The 21099-nt window shown below is 40.2% G+C and overlaps 2 protein-coding genes across 2 annotated transcripts; one reads left to right on the top strand and one right to left on the bottom strand.

Moving 5' to 3' along the window:
- The first annotated feature begins 985 nt into the window (after positions 1-985).
- Positions 986-4639, top strand: LOC145481760 (uncharacterized). The gene has a single exon (XM_081460288.1). It carries the CDS (start codon positions 2260-2262, stop codon positions 3187-3189), a length of 930 nt encoding a protein of 309 aa, XP_081316414.1. The 5' UTR covers positions 986-2259; the 3' UTR covers positions 3190-4639.
- Positions 4640-5269: 630 nt separating this feature from the next.
- Positions 5270-21098, bottom strand: LOC145481759 (uncharacterized). The gene is made up of 5 exons (XM_081460287.1): positions 20910-21098; positions 18071-18768; positions 14001-14052; positions 8307-10659; positions 5270-6242 (listed from the first exon to the last, which is right to left on the bottom strand). Exons 2-4 carry the CDS (start codon positions 18738-18740, stop codon positions 9942-9944), a joined length of 1440 nt encoding a protein of 479 aa, XP_081316413.1. The 5' UTR covers positions 18741-18768; positions 20910-21098; the 3' UTR covers positions 5270-6242; positions 8307-9941.
- Between the last annotated feature and the right edge of the window lies 1 nt (position 21099).

Here is a 21099-nt window from a genome sequence, read left to right as displayed (position 1 = left end):
GCAGAATGTGTATAAAATGAATTTTTTTTCAACCCTTATCACCAAGGCTGTTGGTGTGGTTGGCGCCGAAGAAGAAGAGAACAGAGGGAGAGAATTATTGACCACAATGGAACAACAAACACGACAAACAATTTAAATTTTCCTATTTTTCATTCTCATTGACTTCTGGCTAAGGTCAGCGCACATATTGAAGGATGCCTGGTATATTAACTTGTCTTATTATATGGCTAGCTCCGCGAGCGGGCAAGACGAATCAAATCCTGCGCTGTGATTGGCTACCCGAGCGGGCAAGATGGAGCTATCTTGCCCGCTCGGGACTACCCGCCGTGTCCCGCAAGAAAAATTTCCCCGAAAGCCATATAATAAATCCTTTATTGACCAAGCTTGTTTGGTCAAGATGGCTGGATATTGGCCTCGTTCTTTTTTTGCGAGTTTATGGACCTCGACTCCGTCTCGGTCCATAAACTCGCAAAAAAAGAACTTGGCCAATATCCAGCCATCTTGAGCTCACACTTGGTCAATAACCCATATATCTTGACCAGCAACGAAGAAGGTGAGAAAGATAAGAAGTAGGTTCTCCCAGCTATGACTAGGATAGGAAATTAAAAATGCTATTTTAAGAAAATTTTGCTTATCTTTTTAATGAGCTTAAATAACTTTTTTTAATTACATTGAAACATATGAGTGGATGATCAATTTTTACAACGTAATGAGAGGACGAAAAAGGTTTCTGACACCAATTTATGTTGAAAATTGTTCAGAAAACTGTCTATCTTGATGTAGTTTGTGAAAACTTCAAAGTACCACTATTAGCCAAACTAGCAAATGAAACCGTCAATTTTCGTCCAAAAGAATGGCTTATTTTCTATGGTTGTAAATACATTGTTGACCTGGTGATCCCAATTAAACACCAGTTCTTTTCTGAAGTTTACAGATAATACGGAGCCCACCATCTGTGGGCAATTCGACAATAAACGTGCAACGCTTTAGATAAGTTAAACTCCGGGATGATCAACCTAAGAATTGTCATAAAAGTGCGTAACAAGTTTTGTATAATGGTCACATAGAGAGTGGGAAAAGCTCACTAAGAGAATATGGCTAATGAACACGCACAAAAAGTTGGCGCGCCCACCATGCATGAGAATTATTAGCATTTATTAGCGTTTCGACGTTTTGCGCGTAGACTTCGAAAATTCAGTGTAGTCGGGTTAAAAAGTCTTACATTAAGGTTTTTCTCAAAGTATATAAAAGACTCCGTCTTTTCTATACTCCTTATCGTTCACACTCCCCATTTTCCATATACCGCGTTTTGTATACTCCATGTTTTCCTCGGGCCTCATTCTGCATTCCGCGTTCCACACTCCTTCTTTTCAATCCACATTCCATTAGAACTCACAGTTGGGGGGTCAGATAATCCAATTCAGTTTTGCCATCTACAGTATTAAACATAATTCCAAAAGTTACGTTCCCGCTTTACCCGTTATTCAACCAACTGTGCGATGACCGGTTAACTTCATTTGTCGATCATGGACAAATCTTGGCCTGTACTTGTCATTTCGATAAACAGAAAGGGAATATTAGTTACGTGACGGTGTTCTAAACGAAGAACGAAGGGTTAAAAAAATAAATCGATGCTGGAACTCGGGAGAATTTGCATTCACATGGGGCTGAAATGGGTAATTAATTCACTAAGTCGATCATTTAATTCATTAATTAAGTGGAAATTGATTCCGCTATATATAAATGGTTGGACAGTTGCCTGACATACAAGAAAGACGATTTCGTGCTTGTTTACAAAGATATCGACTTAATGCAAACAATAGGTTCTTTAAATGTTATCTCGAGACATGCCAGTGATTTTCATACAGGGCTTGGCTTCCCGGAATATGTAAAACGCGATCCTAGCCTTAAATCGGCATCCTTCCACAAACAGCAGGTCACCAAACAAGTCTTGTTGCTAACTAAATTGTTTTCTCGAAATCACTAATCGTCTTAAAATAGCTGATCCCTCAATATTTATCTTTCGTCTTTCGGCGGGGTTTCAGTGAGGTGCAGAAGATTTAAATGCTTGTCAGCAATTATGTTCAGAGTGACAGTGTCATGTAGCTCCCCTGAGAATGCTAACACTTATTGGCTGAAAAGTTTCCCGTATTTGTTGATGTCTGAGACACCGCGATCATTGCAGCCAAAAAATGCGTCTGGCAGTTTTAGTCTGAAGTGGAAGCGGTCGGTGAAACAGGCGCTTCGGCCGAAAGAAACATGCTTCAAGAAAAGAACAACCTCAAAGTTGGGTTTACGATCCGTAAAAATCGATTACTATGGTGCTTAATCGTTCTGTTAACAATCTTCTTAGTTGTGGCCATTGGAATGTTTGTTTTCCTTTCACTCAACGCCAAATACCAGTTTACGTGCCTGTTGGGATGTAAACAGTCTGAAGACCCATCGGCTCACGAACAGATTTCTGCTTCGGTGGCAACGACTGTCTCAGCGGGTACTCTTGGCAACTTCAAAACGTCGAGTCCTGAGATTCGAAAAAGTGACAAACCAACGCAAAAACAAGCAGTAAGCACCGACAAGTCGACAACGGTTATCAAGATTGACGGCGATACCGTGATCATCCGTTCGACAACGCCGATTATCCGTTCCAGCACACCGTCAACAAGAGCCAGCACGCACTCTGCAATCACCAAAGCCAACACGGCGATTGCCAAATCACGTTCACACGGGAAATCCACCACTGCACGCCGTGTAACTCCGCCAGCTAACACTTTGAATCTCCGAACCACAGCTAAACCGCACAGCCAGAGCGGTTACATCAACATAAGAGGTAAAATTTCTTTCCAAGGCAAAGCTCCAAAACGACTGCCGCGAAGTTCGAGCTTGACAGTTGAGTTTGAAGATGTTTCCCGTATGGATGCACCTTCCCTTCTGCTCGCTAGAACTGACGTGGATTTGTCGCGGTATCGCCGAGGCAGACCTCTTTTCTACACGATCAACTGCAACAGACCTGAGCTGGCGCACACATTTTACAGCATTTCAGCTGTTTTGAACATGGGCTGGAAACCAACTGGTAAAGACGACTGGCTGAGGAAAGGGGACTTCTTCAATGATATGTTTTTGCGAGTTCACATCAAAAACGGCAAGAGTCACTATGAAAGAAACATTCAGCTCATTAAATACAAACCGTAACCGAGGAGGGACGAAGATTGACGAACACAACCCGAGCCTTTACGAAGATTAACGAAACTAACTTCAAAATTTACGAAGATAAACTGACCTGACTCGAGCTTTTACGGTGTCCGCCGGAAATAACTGGGCTTGAAAGAAGTCTAACAAGCGTGTCTCGAATATTCACGAAATGAACTTTTGTCTAAAGTAATGTCCTCGGAATCTAAAATAGCTATGGGCAACTGAAACTGAAACATTGCCCTGTTCTGTACAGCTTTTTCAGAATTTGTTTGCGGTAAAAGGCATGCTGTAAATACCCACCCCTCCCTCCTTCAAGTATCATCAGTTTTAGCTTAGAGCTCACTAATAACTGGGTCAAGCCTAAGAGAAACTGGCCCCAATACTCCTATGCCTTAAAACTGTAAGCGACGCAACCTTTGTTTTGTTTTGTCACGTTCCAGTGAAGGCGAATTCACCCTCATATGTTCAATCTTAGACATGGACAGCTTTGTTTCTGTAGAACTCACTGCCATTTACCTGATAGGAATAAATAACAATGTATATGGAAAGCGTTTCCACAAAACCTTTTGAAAGACACCTGTTTAGAGGGTGGCGGGGATTACCGAAGGGTTAGAGGAACATAAATGAAACTTGTGATACATCTAAAAAATGTTCATACCTGTAAGGATGACGTCATCATAACACCGACCTGCAGTCAGACATGGTTTTTACGCGCCTCTATTCAATAAGGAGGGTTTTCTATAGTTTTTGCGCGAAGCGTGATTGGGGCTATTTATTTTTTAGTAAAACATTATTGAAGCTTTTATTTATTCGTGATTGCTAATTTAAAACTTTTTCACGTGCACGGCAGTTTTTACCTGCAGCGTGATCCGTGATTCAACGTAATTCGTGAATCATCTGTTACTTTGCGCGAATTTTAGCGTCTACCCTGTGTGTTCAGCGCTGTGGCTGGCGCTGCGATCTGGGCATCAAATTTCTGCGATTCTAACCCTTTTTCTACCTGTGAATTAGCCATCGGGTCTTCTTGGGCCCCGTCTACGCCGCAGGAATTTCAAAACGGACGTTTCACTCTGACAACGTACGCGTCAAACGTTTTCCGTCTACATTACGTCGCAGGACTTTAAAAACGGAACAATCATCAGTCATTTTGGATTTGCGTTTGCAAAAAAACTCGGGTAGGGAAATCACGTGATTATCGTGGGGTCATCGTTTTCAAAAAGCCCAGTTTTTAAAATGTTTTCTGTCCACACGAAAACAAAAAGCCGGCGTGTTTGACGAGCGTTTTCGAAAAGCTCCGTTTTCGTGACGGCTTAGTGTGGACGGTACACCTAACAGTAGAAATAAAGCTGCGTTTTCAAATTCCTCCGGTTCGAAGAGCGTTTTCGAAAAGCTTCGTTGTCGTGACGGATTAGTGTGCACGGTAGGCCTAACAGTAGAAATAAGAAGCTGCGTTTTCAAATTCCTCCGGTGTAGTGTGGAGGCGTCCTTAGCTTACGCCATTTGCTTACCATAACAGTCTAAACTCGTTGGAGAATGTGACAGTGTTAAACTGTGGCTTTGTTTTCTCTTTATTACAATAGAATACAATACTTTATTTAGACACGTCACGTCTAAGAGCTGTACAAGCTCGTTCAAAATACGTGTATTCCTACAATACAAAGATTTACGTAATTTGCAAAAAGTAATCGCATAAATTTTCGTGTGAACGTGAAAAAATTTGGGTTATATGTGCCACGTGAAAAGCCTCAATATTTCTACGTGACTGAATTTTGGAAGAGTATGAAACCCTCAATAAGAGTGTTATCACACGGGTTATCATATGGCACGTAAATGATGTCATACGATTTAGCGAGATATTTCAGTCCAGTGGCCGGCCCAGACCAGATGACGATCAGGTGTGAAAGTGTGGGTTCGAATCTTGCATTTACTTTCCGCCATTTTCTGAAGAGCTTTTGTCTACAAAGTTTGCCGTGTGTGATTTGACGGACACATTTATGGAAAATAAATTTAAAAAAAAAAAAAAAACGCTCGGAATCCAGGAACTAGTCTTTATTGGTGAAAGTCAGTTTTTTTTTTGGGGGGGGGGGGGGGGAAGGACTGCGGGGTGTGCTTCTTGGAGGAGGGAGGGTGCACTTAATTTGATCAACTCTCGAAGCTCCCTAACAGATGGAATAATAATTCGTAGAAACAAAAAAATAAAATGAAGCAACCAGTGGCAGATCCAGACCTTGAGCTGCCGTGCGATTTTGATGCATTGTGGTTCTGAATCACGTTCCTTGATCACTTGTTCTAAGAGGGACTAGCATTCTCTGATACTTGACTGTGAAAGGCTCTTCGTCTAGAATAAAAACACGTTGGGAAATTATACCAGAAGCATATCACCCAGAACTAGGTGATATGCTTCTGACTATACCAAATGAATATCAAAGCACATGTTTCAAATCCGGATATTTTAAAAGAGCAGTGCAGTAGTTTCTTCATGAAGAGGAAAAAGTTTGACCTTCTTTACGTCAGTGTTGACATCTGGCATTTTAGAAATCGGAATTCATAACATAACTGTGAGTTAAGAGAAGAAAGAGCATGGAAAATGTGGTTGTCGCTTCTAGTTCTAAAAAACTCCAACTTTTAAAAACGTTTACCCTTTTAAATTGGGAGGGGCGGAAAGCCCTGGAAACGAGGTTGCTGTCTGAATCTGATCTAAATTCGGCGTGTATGCTAAAAAAACGCTATCTCGCATTATTTTAACATGTTTACATTTTTGAGTTGTTTAAACGTCTGCAGTTTTCAGCCAGGGACGCAGGCAATGATAATTTGCTGGAAAATGTTAACACAGAAATAAGAACTCTGTTACATGAAACAGCTCAAGCTTGGAGGCTTTGATATGTTTTTTTTTTCTCTTTGTTGCATTTTATAGTTCAAACACGTGAGGAATTGTTTCAAAACGTCTCCGTACGCCGAGGAGAGAGTTGAAAATACAACGCCCATTGACAGAAATATGAAGTTAACAGAACCTCCTTAATGTACCTGAGCGCGCCTGAGTAAGAGCTTAATAACTTGCATTATTATATGACTAGCTCCGTGAGCGGGCAAGATGAACCGAATCTCGCGCTGTGATTGGCTACCCGAGCGGGCAAGATGGAGCTATCTTGCCCGCTCGGGATAAGGGCTTTGTCCCGCAAGGAAAATTCATCCGAGGCGAAAGTCTGTTTACCAAAATTTTCTTTCTTAGTTTTTCCCTGAAAAATCTTTTCCGTGACAGTTAAAGATTTCCTGTGGTGTGTGTATCGATGGAGCTGGAAAACGAGAAAACTGAATGCGTCAACGAGAAAGAAAACAAAGAAAACAAAAATGTTGACGAGTTTCATGAATTTATTTTGCAACAAAAACCGGCAAACACAAAACTAGAAACACAAAGTGACATGAAGGTATGGAAGCGGTTTTGTTTACAAGAAAACGAGAATAGGGAACTGTGTGACATACCTCAGGAAGAACTGAATTTGCTGTTGTGCAAATTTTTCAAAACCGCAAAGAAATTGGACGGCACAGAGTACGAGCGTGTCAGTTTGACGTCCTTTCAACGTAGTCTCCAACGCGCCTTGAACGAAAGAGGTTCAAATGTAAATATTATTGACGGAGACAACTTCAAACTCTCCAGAGAAGTGTTAAGTGCCAAGCGCCGTCAGCTTGTTGTGGAACATGGCAAGGGGAACAGACCACAAGCTGCCCGTGAGCTGACCGAGGCCGAGGAAGACAAGCTTTTCGAGTGTGGTGAATTTGGGACCTCCAATCCGACAGCCTTGCAGCGTACCTTGTGGTGGATAATTGCCCTTCACTTTGGGTTCAGAGCTCGAGACGAAAGCCGCCGATTAAAGTGGGGAGACGTCACTTTGGAGAAAGACCCAGAAACGGAGAATGAGATTCTTGTGTGGAGATATGAGCGAGGGTCCAAAACACGTCAAGGCCAAGACAAGCCATACAGTGTTCGTGCTTTCCAGCCTACTGCGCAAGCAACCGGCAACGAGCGTTGCCCGGTTAAATTCTTCAAAGAATTTGCTCGCCGTCGTCCTTTGGAGATGAACAAGCCAGATTCCCCCTTTTACCTCGCATTCAAACATCAGCGAAAACCAGATGACGACGTGTGGTATATGCGAAGTCCGCTTGGTAAAAACGAAATCGGCAAATTTCTCCCCACCGCTGCGAAAAATGCTGGTTTACAGGGCAGAGTAACCAACCACTCGGTGAGAAAGACCTGCATTTCACGTCTCCTCGATGCAGACGTCCCAGATAATTTTGTGGCACAGTTAAGTGGCCATCGCAGTCTGAAAAGTCTCGACGCTTACAAATCGGCCTCGCATGAACATCAACGGCGAATGTCCCTTGCTCCAGCAGCAACCAGCTTTCTAGCATCTCCACTCGCACAGAAACCACAACTCATCCCACCACTTCTGTTACCAGTGTTGAGTCTGCCACCTTTAATCCAGTCCAGATGGGATCGGGTTTTTTCTCAAGAGCAACGATTGGAAGCTTTAACAACTGTACTTTCAACATCCAGCTTACGTCGGGGCAGCTTTGCACCACAGAGCCAAGCGACAGTTCTTCGAATCGCCCAAGGATCGGCGAAAGCGACGGCCAGATGAAATGAACTGTCTTACTCTAATGGTTTAACATTCTTTGGAGCTTAAGTGCTGAAAATTTAAGCCATTTTAGACATTTTTGAGGTAAAAAAAACTTTTCGAATTTGCCTCGAGCGGTTTCGTACATTCGTTTATTCTGATTCAGCAGTTAGACATTTACTCGTCAAAAATGTAAACCAATCAAATGATTGTATTTCTGCATTCAGCCAATTAGGATAAAGGAGAACGCGCCATTGATTTTTGCATGTAACGGGCTTCCTTTTCAGTCCTTGAAAATAAACACGCACACGGATCATTTTTTGGTGTTTTATCCCATATAATAAATCCTTTATTGACCAAGCTTGTTCGGTCAAGATGGCTGGATATTGGCCTCGTTCTTTTTTTGCGTGTTTATGGACCTCGACTTCGTCTCGGTCCATAAAAACGCAAAAAAAAGAACTTGGCCAATATCCAGCCATCTTGACCTCACGCTTGGTCAATAACCCATATATCATATGACGGTATATTTAATTCCATCCGAAAACAAACTTTTCCAATTGTTTCTTTTTTACTCAACTAGTCTAAACACAGTGAGCTGATTAACAGCCGCAACAAGAACAAGAGAACTAAAAATCATATCTGAACTGAAAACTGTGCCCAGTATTGTAGACGGAGTCAAGCTCGATCACAGATATTTTATCTCTAAAGCTTTCAAATGCTTTTTAAAATCTCTAATTATAGCAATCAGAATCGAAGCATACTCTTAATTCAAATGTAGAGGTTTAGTCCACTTAGTTCTACTGATGGCGAGTCCTCTGAACTTTCTCTGCGAATGCTTGAAGATCTACGTTCTTCTCAATCGAAACCCAAAAACTGAGGATTGAACAGGGCTCCTTGTGCGATAGCGATTCTTAGCAGCCCCTCCCCCACCCCCCGCCCCCAAAAAACAAAAAAACGCTGGCAGTGAGCGGTGAAAGACCAGATTTACGATATGAGCGAGATACCCCGTGTCGACAACAGCCAACAATTCAACAGAAAGATTTTATTTAAGTAATCTTACTTTTAACTCTTACTTTTAACTCTTGTCTTTTCCTTTCTTCTCTTGGTTTAACGCTTCTCTGCAGGGTCGGTCTCTACTGGTATCACATTCAATTATTTTCCTTCTTCACATTTCACTGACCTGATAAACGTTCCACTAGATTCTCTTTTGATTATCTTTTCCTTACAACTGATAGCTCAAAAGATAATCATCGTATGTTTATCACGCGATTTCAGTTGCTAACCAAAGTTTTTACACTAAGGTTAAACTTATACTTTAAATTATACAATACAGCTTTCACTAGTAAGAAAAAACACTAGATGTTACTAGAAACTATTTACCGGTGAGAAACCTAAGTTTAATCAAATAAACACATAGTTAGATCACGACTCAATTCTTAGCTGTTCTACAAAATTCTCAACAAGAGGCGACGCCCAAGTTGACATAAAAATGCTGAACTAAAAATGGATTGATATATCTAAAGGATACATCGGAAGTTTGTTTCCTTAAGTTATTTAGGCAATGCATATATGGGATTCAAGTTGGGAAAGTTTACTAAAAGCATATTCATAACTATAAATGTCAAATTAGAGTCATGATGTCCCAAAATGGACGGAGCAAAATACATTATGTCTGTTACCAGTATATGCAGATCACGTAGAAAACCACGAAACTTCATAAGGACTTTTCCCCTAGACCTAAATCTCATCTAAAGTAACTAGAAACAAGTAAAATTCTTAAATGTGCGCAAATAGGCCTGGTCTAAGCCTCAGTCGAGTAGATACAAAAATACTGTTTTTATTCTAACTTATTAATTGAAATATATTCCATCAACAATGTTCAAACTAGTTAAGTTGGAATTCTACAGGCGTTACGATTTCTGGTTATTTGTATTTGTAACTGTTTTAAATTATGCTGATAGAATAAACTATTGTTTGTTTGTTTGTTTGTTATAGAATGCTTTACTTCCTGCAAAGTACTAAGCAATTACTAATTGAAAAGGCTTGATAATAATTCCACTGACCTCGACTTCTTCGACATTTAATTTAATCTAGGGGTGGCACTGTTGCCACGGCATCTGTTGCCATGTCGATAGTTTCTCACTTGTGGCTGAGGGGAGACATCAAGTATTTAAACATATCCCACCCCCTAAGGCCAATCACGATTGAGGAATAACCAAGCCCACCACTTGGGGGTAACTCCTTGAAAAGTCTGCCGGCGTTGACGCTGTATAAGTCACCACTCGCCAGGAACAAAAAATGATTGTAACCATACCAGCGCTCGCCACCGATAAAATCAGACGACCCCAACCAGCTGTCATTTCTATCTACGGGGGGTTTCCGCTTATGACACTTGCCGTTTTCGACGCCATATAAGAAACCCTTTGGGTCGAAGAAGAGGAAATCGAAGTCGGACCACCCTGCGGCTCCAACCAGTGTGGCAGATCCAAGCCAGTGATCTTGGTCGCTGGACGGGGGGTCCCGCTTGTAAAGCCTGTCATCATGAACAGCATACAGCACTCCTTCCGGATCAAAGAACAGAAACTTGAAAGAATCCCATCCACCGTCGCCTATAAGAGTAGCTTGAGCGATCCACTCCTCAAATGATGAACTCTTGGGGGGTGGTGCCTTGTAGAACTTGTCATTCACCACGCCAAGTAAGGTGCCGTCCGGATGGAAGAAAAGATGGCGGAAGTCGGCCCAACCTGTTGTTCCAATTTGTACGGCTGAGGTCATCCAGCTTTCAGAAGTACTCGTGGGTGGAATTCCCTTATAAAATTCACCTCCGTGCGTGACTGCATAAAAATGTGCCATGGTGCTAAAACAAACAAAACAAGATCCAAGTTGAATGAAAATAACTTGTGTAAACAAGTAGCCTAAAGCGCCAATTTTCTCCTACGCTCAAGAGAAATTTTAGAGTTGGTCCAGAAAATTCCAAATTGATGACTTCACTCTACAGAGATCCATTTAAGGCCTCTGATTGACAGTTGCTCAGTATAAACTTTCCCGCGCGAGCAGCAACCCACCAATCAGAGACAATTCACCGATCTCTTCAACGCACGTCGCCTGAATGGGGGGGATGTAACTCTCGGTCTAAACTCCTCAGGGTACTCGTATAGTCGTGACTGATTCTTTGAATAAGCTGCGGAATTTGGCATTAGAGTAATAGACTAGTTTCTATAGGTAGGTCGACCAGAACATCAAAAGTATTACCTCTTATTTTTAATAACAAGAAAATCTGTAGGTGAAAACGTTCATGACTTTTAATGCTTAACTGAAGATAAGCCAGTCCTGACAGTGTGCTGGTATTTTTTACATCAATTCTGGGTGCGACCAGACACTGGTAAAGTGAAATGTCTTTCCCACTAAGACTACTGAGACACATTGACTCCCATGCGGGCTCAAACCCTGACTGCTCAATGCTGAAGCCAGTGCACAAACCGCGATGAAACCATCGCGGCTCCCTTGTGGTGCAGCCAAAAAAATTCAGAAAAAATTCAGCATCATCCAGATGGGCAGTTCAGATTTATTCACCGTGCTTTTATAACTAAACTTAATACTCGGTCAATTTGTATGAAATTTAGGCACCAAACAGATCAGTTTGGAGAGAGCTGCACATTGGAAGTGTAAAGTCATAGCCCCACCAATATCAGACTTGACCAGATCGACAACCAGCCTCAAAGTTGGCCATCTTTTGCCTGTTATACTTTTATGATCAAGTGAATATCTGATTAAGGGCTGCAAATTGAGCTATCGTATGGGGGTATACCCGATAAATGCAAAGAACAAGGTACATTGTATTTTTGAACGTTTTTGTTTTTTGTTTTTTGTTTTTTTTTCTCATTGTAGATATTCTTCAATCCAACCTGTGACATCCCATGTGTCTGTTGTGGTGATTTATGGTATACCCAAACGATACCTTTCAATTAGTATGTAACTTGTGGTCTTTAGGTACAATTATATATATTGATTCTCATTTTAGAAAGACTACTTCTACCGAGGCTTAAAAAGTTAAATCCTCGGGCACCCAAGAAAACAAGAGTGCTCAGTGCTAGCTGAGTGTATCATTTTCTGAAATACACTCGGCGTCCGTGGGATTCTGAGCAAATATTGTGCACAATGGCGCTCCACAGCCTTCAGCAATACTCTATTCCAAACACGACGCCTTTGTCTTTTTTAAAAATTTGTGGTTTGTCTTTACAAGTTTGACTTAAAGCGGCTCAGTCACGGTATTTTGAGTTATTTTGGCCACATACAAAATTACCTTAAAATGGTAGGAAACCTGAAAATAACAGTTTAATAAGATAGAAAAACACCAAAGACATAATGATAAACCATAAAGGAACAAGGATGGCTAAGGATGGAGAAGATTAACACGGATTACAAACGACGAATTTGAAAAATTGAGGCTAAACTTTTCAATATGCGCAAATCGTGACTGAGCTCCTTTGACTTGCTTGCGCAGTCTTCAGAGCGGAAACGTACTGCGCAGCTTTCTGCGCATCCCTTGGACTGCTAATAAGGCACGCGAGGATGTAGTTCGGTTGATTTATTTATACTTGGGCAAGCTTGCATTTTTTTTAGGCATTTTAGTGTTAAGAAAACAAGCCTTCCCCTGCCTGCTGAGGGTCTCTCTTTTTTATATATTCAGTGGGTTGCTTACATGGATGCAATACGTAAAGAGTGTTTGAGGGAAAAATGTGTCTTCGCACCGAAATTTCTTGTATACCGTGGGGAAATAACATTTTGTCCGAAAAAAAATTGATTCTCGAAAAAACAATACACCAGCTTTCTGTTGGTGACGTTAAAATGTTGCTGCCGACCGGGAAAATTAGGAAAGCATATGAAGTTCGTAACTCTTTTGTTTACATGATCGACGAAATTCCCGCCATTTTTTCAAACTTGGAGCCTGGAGCACATCCAAACTTCGCGCGTGCTTACTGCGTTCTTCGTCTCTGAATGCGCAGTCCAGATAGCTCGCGTATGACATTATGAGTAACTGTATTTCCGCTTGTCACGTACTCTCGTGTTACATAACAACGCGTTCAATCATCTTTATGATACCATGATCATATCATTTCGCTACCAGAAAATCAGCTTTATTACTGATCATGAAATTCCAGGCGAGCAAAGGCGCTCTTCTCCGTCACCCTACAATAGCAAAGATATACCTTAGAAAATCTCATACAGAAAACGAAATGTCCTACGTCACTTTACGAAGGCACATTTTCCTGCTCTGACCCCTTGGGTAGGCTGACTATTTTTCCGATAAATTATTATTGGAACACTGTGATGTGTTAAAAGTCACTACTATCATTATGTTGATTTTCTATTATTGTTAAAAATATTCTTGCACAAGCCATTGCCCACCAAAAAGTCATGCACAACCTTAGGGTGGGAAAGAAAGTTTTCAGGCCCAGAAAACTCTCTGCCCCCACCCCCTTTGAAAAAAAAATAATGGTCCGTCGCCTTATATTGTAAATATCATATCCCGTTGTGCGATACATTTCTTTTTGGGTGGCCCTGAAGAACAATTGAATTTTGACAGATATGATTGCAAAGTAAATAACCTTAATGAATAGTCGCACCGCGTGACCGAGCTCCTTTAACTGCGTATTGCGTGACATTACCGCGTGCTCGGGGCGGAGAGGAACTCCCTTTTGAAAGAGACATGGATGCTTATCATCTCGCTTAGGGGTCTAAATTTTGGATTTTTAGTGTTCATTTTAGCTGGTAGTGTGTAGCTTAAGGCAATAACTTGACTACAAATACACTAGTTTACAAATTACGTGTGCCACCTACGTCTGCTTACTGCTAAGATGATTTGGGTGTCCTATTACGCCCGCTACATTGTACGTGTGGTGGTTAAATATTTCACGCGGTGCACTTTTTTAATTGAAAGTTGACGTGGTGCATGAAGCAGCTTACTTTAATTTCTTAAGAGTAAAAACAACATAAACAGAAAGCAACTATGACTGAACACAAAGAATATGGCACACGGTGTAATATACAGGAATTTTAAGAGATCAAGTGAAACTTATGGCTTCCCTTGCACATTCTGTCACAATGAATTGTTCAAATTAATTATTATAACTTTTCAAATAAGTTTAAAATTACCATTTTGTAGATTACTAAACAACTGTTTAGTCTGGCACTAACCTCATTCCAATACCTTTGTGATTTTCTGTGTGACCTTCTGCTTTTACCCTTTCTGTTTGAAAAAAAAATAAATTCAAACCTAAATAGTTATGGAACAAAAGGGTATGTGTCAAATTACTTGAAGGCAACACCCGATACATCCCTGTAAGCCAATACAAACTCAGTTTGGAAACAAGTGTGTTTTGGCCAATCCCCGCTGAAAAAAAAGGTATAACCACAAACAGCTCAGATCTTATGAGTTGTATTTGATATGTTTGAGATAACTGCCCAGAACCGTAATTACATTTCTTGACCAAAAACACCACAACATTTTACTAAGCCTGTGACAAAGCCCCAGCATGCTTCACAGTTAACATGCTCAATCCAGACCTATTGTCCCTAAAAATAGTGCCTGCAGTCCCGCTTCGTTTAGCATCTGGATGGTCACTCTGTGAACTGTCTTTGCCTGTTAATGTGTCTAAAGACTTTTAAGAGAGAACCTGGTCAAACTGACCATCTTAAAAACTTAACACTTTATCACCAAGGGCAATCATGGGATTGTGCCCATTAAATAATTGGTGCCCATAAAAAAATATCTGTTCTTTACAGCAATAAACTTGCTCTTAATTAAGATTTAGAAAGAAAACTTTACAAATACACTACTATATTTTTTAACACCAGTTGAAACTGCGGGGATAATATAGGATGTCCACAGAAACTCCGATTCTATCGGTGATACAAATACATAAACCCTCGTATGTGACACAGCCTTTTATATATTAGGAACTTTTCAGTTTTCCACACTTCCATTTTACTACAGTGTGATGGTATACCAGTTCTTATCAGTGCAAGTTAAACTTCGTGTAAACCAATTGGTCAGGAACATCAATCTTAACAGTGGTAACAGAAAGGTACACAAAACTTTGGGGATCATTTGTTTTACAAGCCAATTGCTACTGATGATGGCCACCACTCTCAATTCGTGTTTTCCCGATGAACTGCTGAGCACATATTCCACTGTTCAATGCCTCTCTCACAAATCGATTTTCTCGATAACAAGCATTAATTTTGGCTATTTTTGTGAACTCAAGACCCCTTATGATCCTTTTCTGGTTGTGAAATCCTTATTCCAGACTGTCATTTGAATATTTTTATAATATAGACATTGAGTGTTTAACAGGAAAATACACCACTCATAAACTTAATGTTTTTCTTTTTTTTTTTTTTTGAAATGAAACAACATCCGGGACCTGAGTAGTGTATTTTCCATATCCTCACTAGCGAGGATATTGATGACGTCATTTCCTGAGCTAGCTTTATCATGATAGTTTGTACAAAAAGTCAGTTTGTCTATGGTAGGTAGGTAAAGTCTGCATATGGGCCAAGTGGGCCACCAGGCCGCAGCTTATCCTGGTTTCTGTAACATGAAGCGGCTAGGATTATTTCTACTCCCCCCTGGATGGGATGCTAGTCCATTGCAGCGTTACGCCCAGCAATCAGTTCGCCGGTACAAATTTATACATCTGGGTAGAGAGAGGCACTGTGAGAGTAAAGTGTCTTGCCCTATAACACAATGCAATGTCCCTGGTCAGGGCTCCAACCCGGACCACTTGATCAAGAGACAAGCACAACAACCATGAGGCCACCCTAGTTTGGCTATAATTATAATAAAAGGAAAATTTACATTGTGCACACAGTGGCTTGAAAACATGAATTTTAACTTCTCTCATAAAAAAAAAACAATATTTTACTCCCTTGCTGAGTTAATTCGTAAAATATTGTTTCGCGCTGCCGTGAAATATCATCTATTATAATTTATCAAATATTTTTGCTTGTGTGAGATTGGTGTAAAAGCGTCATATGACTTAATATTCCCCAGCTAAAACCGCACAAGTGGCGAAATACATTTGAAGGTTAACAAACACAATAGCCTCCATTTGGCACAAAAATATGCTCGGATATTTGTCCTTGGACATTACCTGTTCCGCAGAGTTCACAGTTTTCCTTGAGCTAGGTAATGTCCACGGACAAATATGCAAGCATATTTCGCACCAGATGGGAGCTATTGGTTACGTATGTACCATCCCCTGATGCTACCAAAATTGACAAGTGTCAATATCTTTCTTATTAATGCCCATTAAAGGGATGTGACATAAAGTACTTTTTTTCGCCATTTTAGTCTACTATATTACATTGCTTCCTAAATCAAACACTCTTGCCAACATAATGGTCTACCGTAAATCCTGAGAGATTAGCAAGCTCTATATTTGAGAATGTTTTCTTAAGTGGTACTGCACTGTATGATGAAAATCGCATCTTTCCTATCTAAGCCATTTTAAAACATAAACGAGTAGTCTGTACGAGAAGAAAAATGCTGTTTACTTTTTCAAATGTCTCTTTTCAAGGCTTTTCTGGCAACGTTTGGAGTTCCATTTTGATATTTGCAAATGGTGCCTCAAGCATTTACACGTTAGCTCGAGTTTGTGACCTCGTTTAATGTTTGTCGAGCTGAAAATCACTATCATATTGAAATCAAGTGGGTGAGGACTGGAAAAGAGTGAGTTGCTATGGAAACATAATTTTTTATAGCCCAGATGTGTTTTCTTTAGAACTATTAGCCTACCGTGTTTCAATGGTCTGTGCTGCAGATTGGCCAACATAGCTCTATTTACATACTTGGTATAATATTGGGTTGAGCGTGTGACATCATCAATCATCTCATTTGCATATTTTGCACATTTTTCAAACTTAAATATCTCCGGAACTAATGCAGATATTTGGAAACAGTAAACGGGGTTTTCATTCTTTCATGAAATTCTATGCGCTACACCTAAATATCAAGGGGTAAAAATTTGATCAACGTACCACGTTAATATTTTTACCCAAGGCTTTAGATGAAGTTTCATTAACCAATAAGGTTGTAGGCATCAAATTTTAGAGAACAAATAAGTCAGAGTCATCCATTCTTTGGCAAGTCCTTTTTTGCTGTGAAATAAACTGTTCTACACCTTCATGATTGTCACAGACATTTTCTGCTATGCCAGACCCTATTATATCCAAGGAAGGAACTTTTATGTTAAGTCACCCACAAGATGGTCATGGCCCCATTTAGGCATACACATTGTAAATTAATAATAAAGTGTATTATCGTTTGTCTCACGATGTAGTCACTTGAGATGTAGATCGCGATGTTTCGACTGCTTACTGCTAGTCTTCTTCAGGCGATAAGGTCGACTGATTGCACGGTATCATTTATATCACAAAGGTCGTGCATCTACCACAATGAATAACAACAACCTTTTCCTCGACATTGTAAATTGTATACTTTGGTATTACTTAGGGTGTTCAGGACAGAATTCCAATGTTTTAACCCATCAAGTACCTTTTAATGTTAAATATCATTATATGACTAGCTCCGTGAGCGGGCAAGTTCAACCAAATCCTGCGCTGTGATTGGCTACCCGAGTGGGCAAGATGGAGCTATCTTGCCGGCTGACTGCCCGCCGTGTCCTGCAAGAAAGATTTCTCCGAAAGCCATACAATAAATCTTTTATTGACCAAGCTTGTTCAGTCAGGATGAGTGGATATTGGCAAAAAAAGAACTTATCAATATCCCGCTATCTTGACCTCACACTTTGTAAATAACCTATATATATGTACACATAAAGAAATAGAAAAAAAAAAAAAACACCCATATCATATTGTGTTGATAGTTTAGATGAATGATGAAAGCATATTAATTTCAACAACAATGTATTTATCATTCTTAAAGACGTTATTAATTGCTGTTATTTGTGTGTCTGTTCTAGAATGGTAGCTTTCAACGATCAAATAAAGTTTGAGACAAACCCAGATTGGTCTCCTTCAAGGGTCTATTTCAAATTTTTGGATGACAATCCCCACACATTACATGGAGAATCCCCATGGGACATTACATTTATATCAAATATTTGTTTGTAAAACTAAAAGAAAGTCATCACTTTAAAGGTGCAGCATGTCAATGTAAAGGTGCACCTCACCACTTTAAGGTGAGCTTCATTACTTTAAAGGTACCTGCTATAGAAGTAGATTTTTATCACTTCTTAACTCACCTGAACGAATTTCTTGATCTCCAAGCAATTGTTTTAGAAAGTCCTTTCTTGTTAAGAACAAGTGGATAATTGAAACTATGCAGAGAACAATGGATATTGTCATAATTGTAACAACGCCAATGTTCAGTTTGGATTTCTGCCTGTGATGTAAATCATTGCATGTCATATTCACTTGGTTGGTGGGAATTTGAGTGGTGTTCCCTTGTGAGCAGATGTACACCACTGGAAGGTGAAGGGTCTGGAAGCCACAGAAGAGCCCCATCATCACACCAAGAGCAGCAAGTTGAATGCAAACATGAAAAAGAAACCTCCACATATATCGCTTTGACAGGCATTTCTTTTCGTTGCTGTCCCCTTCCTTATTGATTTGCCGTAGTGCTAAGACACTGTAAAGAATAAAGACTACCCAAAGGAAACCCAAAATACCACCGATGATAAGAGCAAAATTAAGTGGTATTAACAATAGGCTCACGGTGGAAATGTAGTCATTATAACATAGTTGTTGCGTGACATCACTAGGCTTGGGGATACAGTTGAAATTCTCCTTATCTGTGTCATGCAAGCCCTTTAGCAAACCAATTATTGTGGGCCAGGAGACCAGAAACAGAACAAAATGAACAGCACCACATACAGTTTGTGACTTGAAAGCAAGTTCAGTTATTTTATCCATTGTACAATGTGCTTCAACCGATCATGATCTAAGAGAAACAAAGATAAATCAGTATTCCAAAATGCATTTTACAGTTAGCTGTAACAATACTCAGTGTCAAAAATAGTCTTTAATCTCAGATTGCCATAAAGCAAATAGCTGACATCCACACGGTACATTCAAGACTTATAGCGCAGTCACAGAATAATTACGAACTGCACATGACTGTATGTTTTTTTTTTACTAGTCACAAAGCACATTGCAGCCCTGTAGTTCATTTAGGAGAACAAGTGCCATTTAAGAACTCATCACAATACAGTACCGATCAGAAGGAACGCTTGACAGAACGCGTTCTGTTGCCGTTCCACACGCGTTCCTGTTCCCGTTCTTTATCCGTTCCATGTCCGTTCTCTATCCGTTCTGTTTTGGTCTGTTCCCGTTCTGTTAGCGTTCCATCGGTAAGCTGCGTTCTCGGAAGTTGTTCAGAAGAACGAGGTTTACGAGAACTCGTTTACAAGAATGCTTCCAAGAAATTAGCGACACTTGGTTAAAACTGTCGCCTTATGCGAGAATACAAACAATAAACTTAATGCATTTTCGTGGTGAAAATGTGAGTCCAGTTCCTTGAAAAATACGGGAAGAAGGTGGTATTGTAACTTCAAGGCCAGTGAGGGAGTCTTTTTCCGAAACGATCCAAAGGGACCGGTAGTCTGACTGTGTGCCCAAGGAAAGGAAGAAGTAACCATTATTTGGATATATATACAGCTTGCCGGGGTTTGTTGACAATAACAAAATGGCCACGATGAACACGAAATGGACAAGAAGATGCAGATAAGATGATGCATAGTGCGTGTACAAAGAAATAAAAGAGGACATAAGATGATTCATTCTGCTGCGCGCGCCATTTTCACAAGATCGCTGGGCCAGACAAAATTTGGACGAAAGTGTATTGACAGTTGCATCGTTTCCAAATCCCTGGTAAGCACCCTGATAGCGTAACTTACTAGCGTGCATTCTGAAGAATGCGTTCTCTTATAGTTTTCCCTTTTTGTGATCCGTTAACGTTCCGTATCCGTTCCATTTCCGTTCGGTATCCATTCTGTATCCGTTCTGTACCCGTTCTGTACCCGTTCTGTACCCGTTCGCAAACGCATTCCCTGTTACAGAGTTTGTACTCTTTGAGGCTTTTAAAATTCCATGACTTTCCATGACCTTTCCGAGTTTTCCATGACCAAAGTTAGGCACTTATTCTCCCAGCAGTATCAAAACAATCATTTACTTAATGTATTTTCCAGCATTATAATGCATAAAATGTGTGCTTGTTTCTATTTCTACTGAAATTAAAGCCTGTTTCTGACTCGTCTGTTATTTTTTCTATTTTTTTAAAAAATATCTTTTTGCCAAGCATATTGCTTTTCCATGACTTTCCATGATCCTCACTTAAATTCCATGACTTTCCAGATTTTCCATGACCTGTACGAACCCTGTGTTAGGTTTCTTCTGAGCGGTACTGTATTTACAGAGTAGCCACATCAGCCGAATAGCTGTGAGTCCCCCATTCTGGTCGAATTAGAATTTTAAGATGTTGGTTTTTCTTGATCCCCGAGGAAAACTGGAGTACCCAGAGAAAAACCCGGAAGTTATCTCAGTGCCCTAGTTTTTGTGACGGATTACTGCGGACAGTAGGCTTAGAGTATCTTTAGAAATAACGAGCCCTGCATTTTCAAATTCCTCTAGTGTAGTGTGGATGCAGCCTTTATTTACTATACGTTATGTCCTAATTTCATCAACACACCTACATGTGTATAAATTAATTAGGCAGAATTCTATCTGCTTAACAGCAACATCAAATAAACATATATACAGTTCTGTACACAGTTTTCAATGTGCAGGGTGCTGTTTTTAATTGTAATGGGCCACAAGCAACTTGCTTCATGGCTTTTTAAACTTACCAAAACAACGACTAACAGTAATTAATCTCTTGCAGGGTTGTGAGGACTTAACAAAATAAATGGATCTGACTAGGATGTCAATAGAGTGAATTGCAAGGTTTCAGTTTCTTTGTAAATTCTTTGCCAGGACTACATGTAGTATTAGTAAGACTGACACATTACAGTCAAATAACTTATGTTCTGAAAATTTAACGAACATACAATGATTATTGTATATCATTCTGAAGTAACAACTTACATTTATGATGTGCGTTTTCTAAGCTTTCAATTTTTTATCACACTCCCCATTTACTTCTACAGACTCAGACATGGCATCTGTTAGATTACAAGTCAGAGGTTAACCTGCAAAGAACACATCCATCAATTAATACATGGGTAACGCAATACCGTATGACAAAATGATGACTACAGCCTAAAACAGGGGGGGG

Source organism: Orbicella franksi, chromosome 3, assembly GCF_964199315.1.
Source record: "Orbicella franksi chromosome 3, jaOrbFran1.1, whole genome shotgun sequence".
In the NCBI taxonomy this organism is placed as follows: Eukaryota; Metazoa; Cnidaria; class Anthozoa; order Scleractinia; family Merulinidae; genus Orbicella; species Orbicella franksi.
Note: the sequence above shows the minus strand (reverse complement) of the source record. Positions and strands in the feature narration are given on the sequence as shown.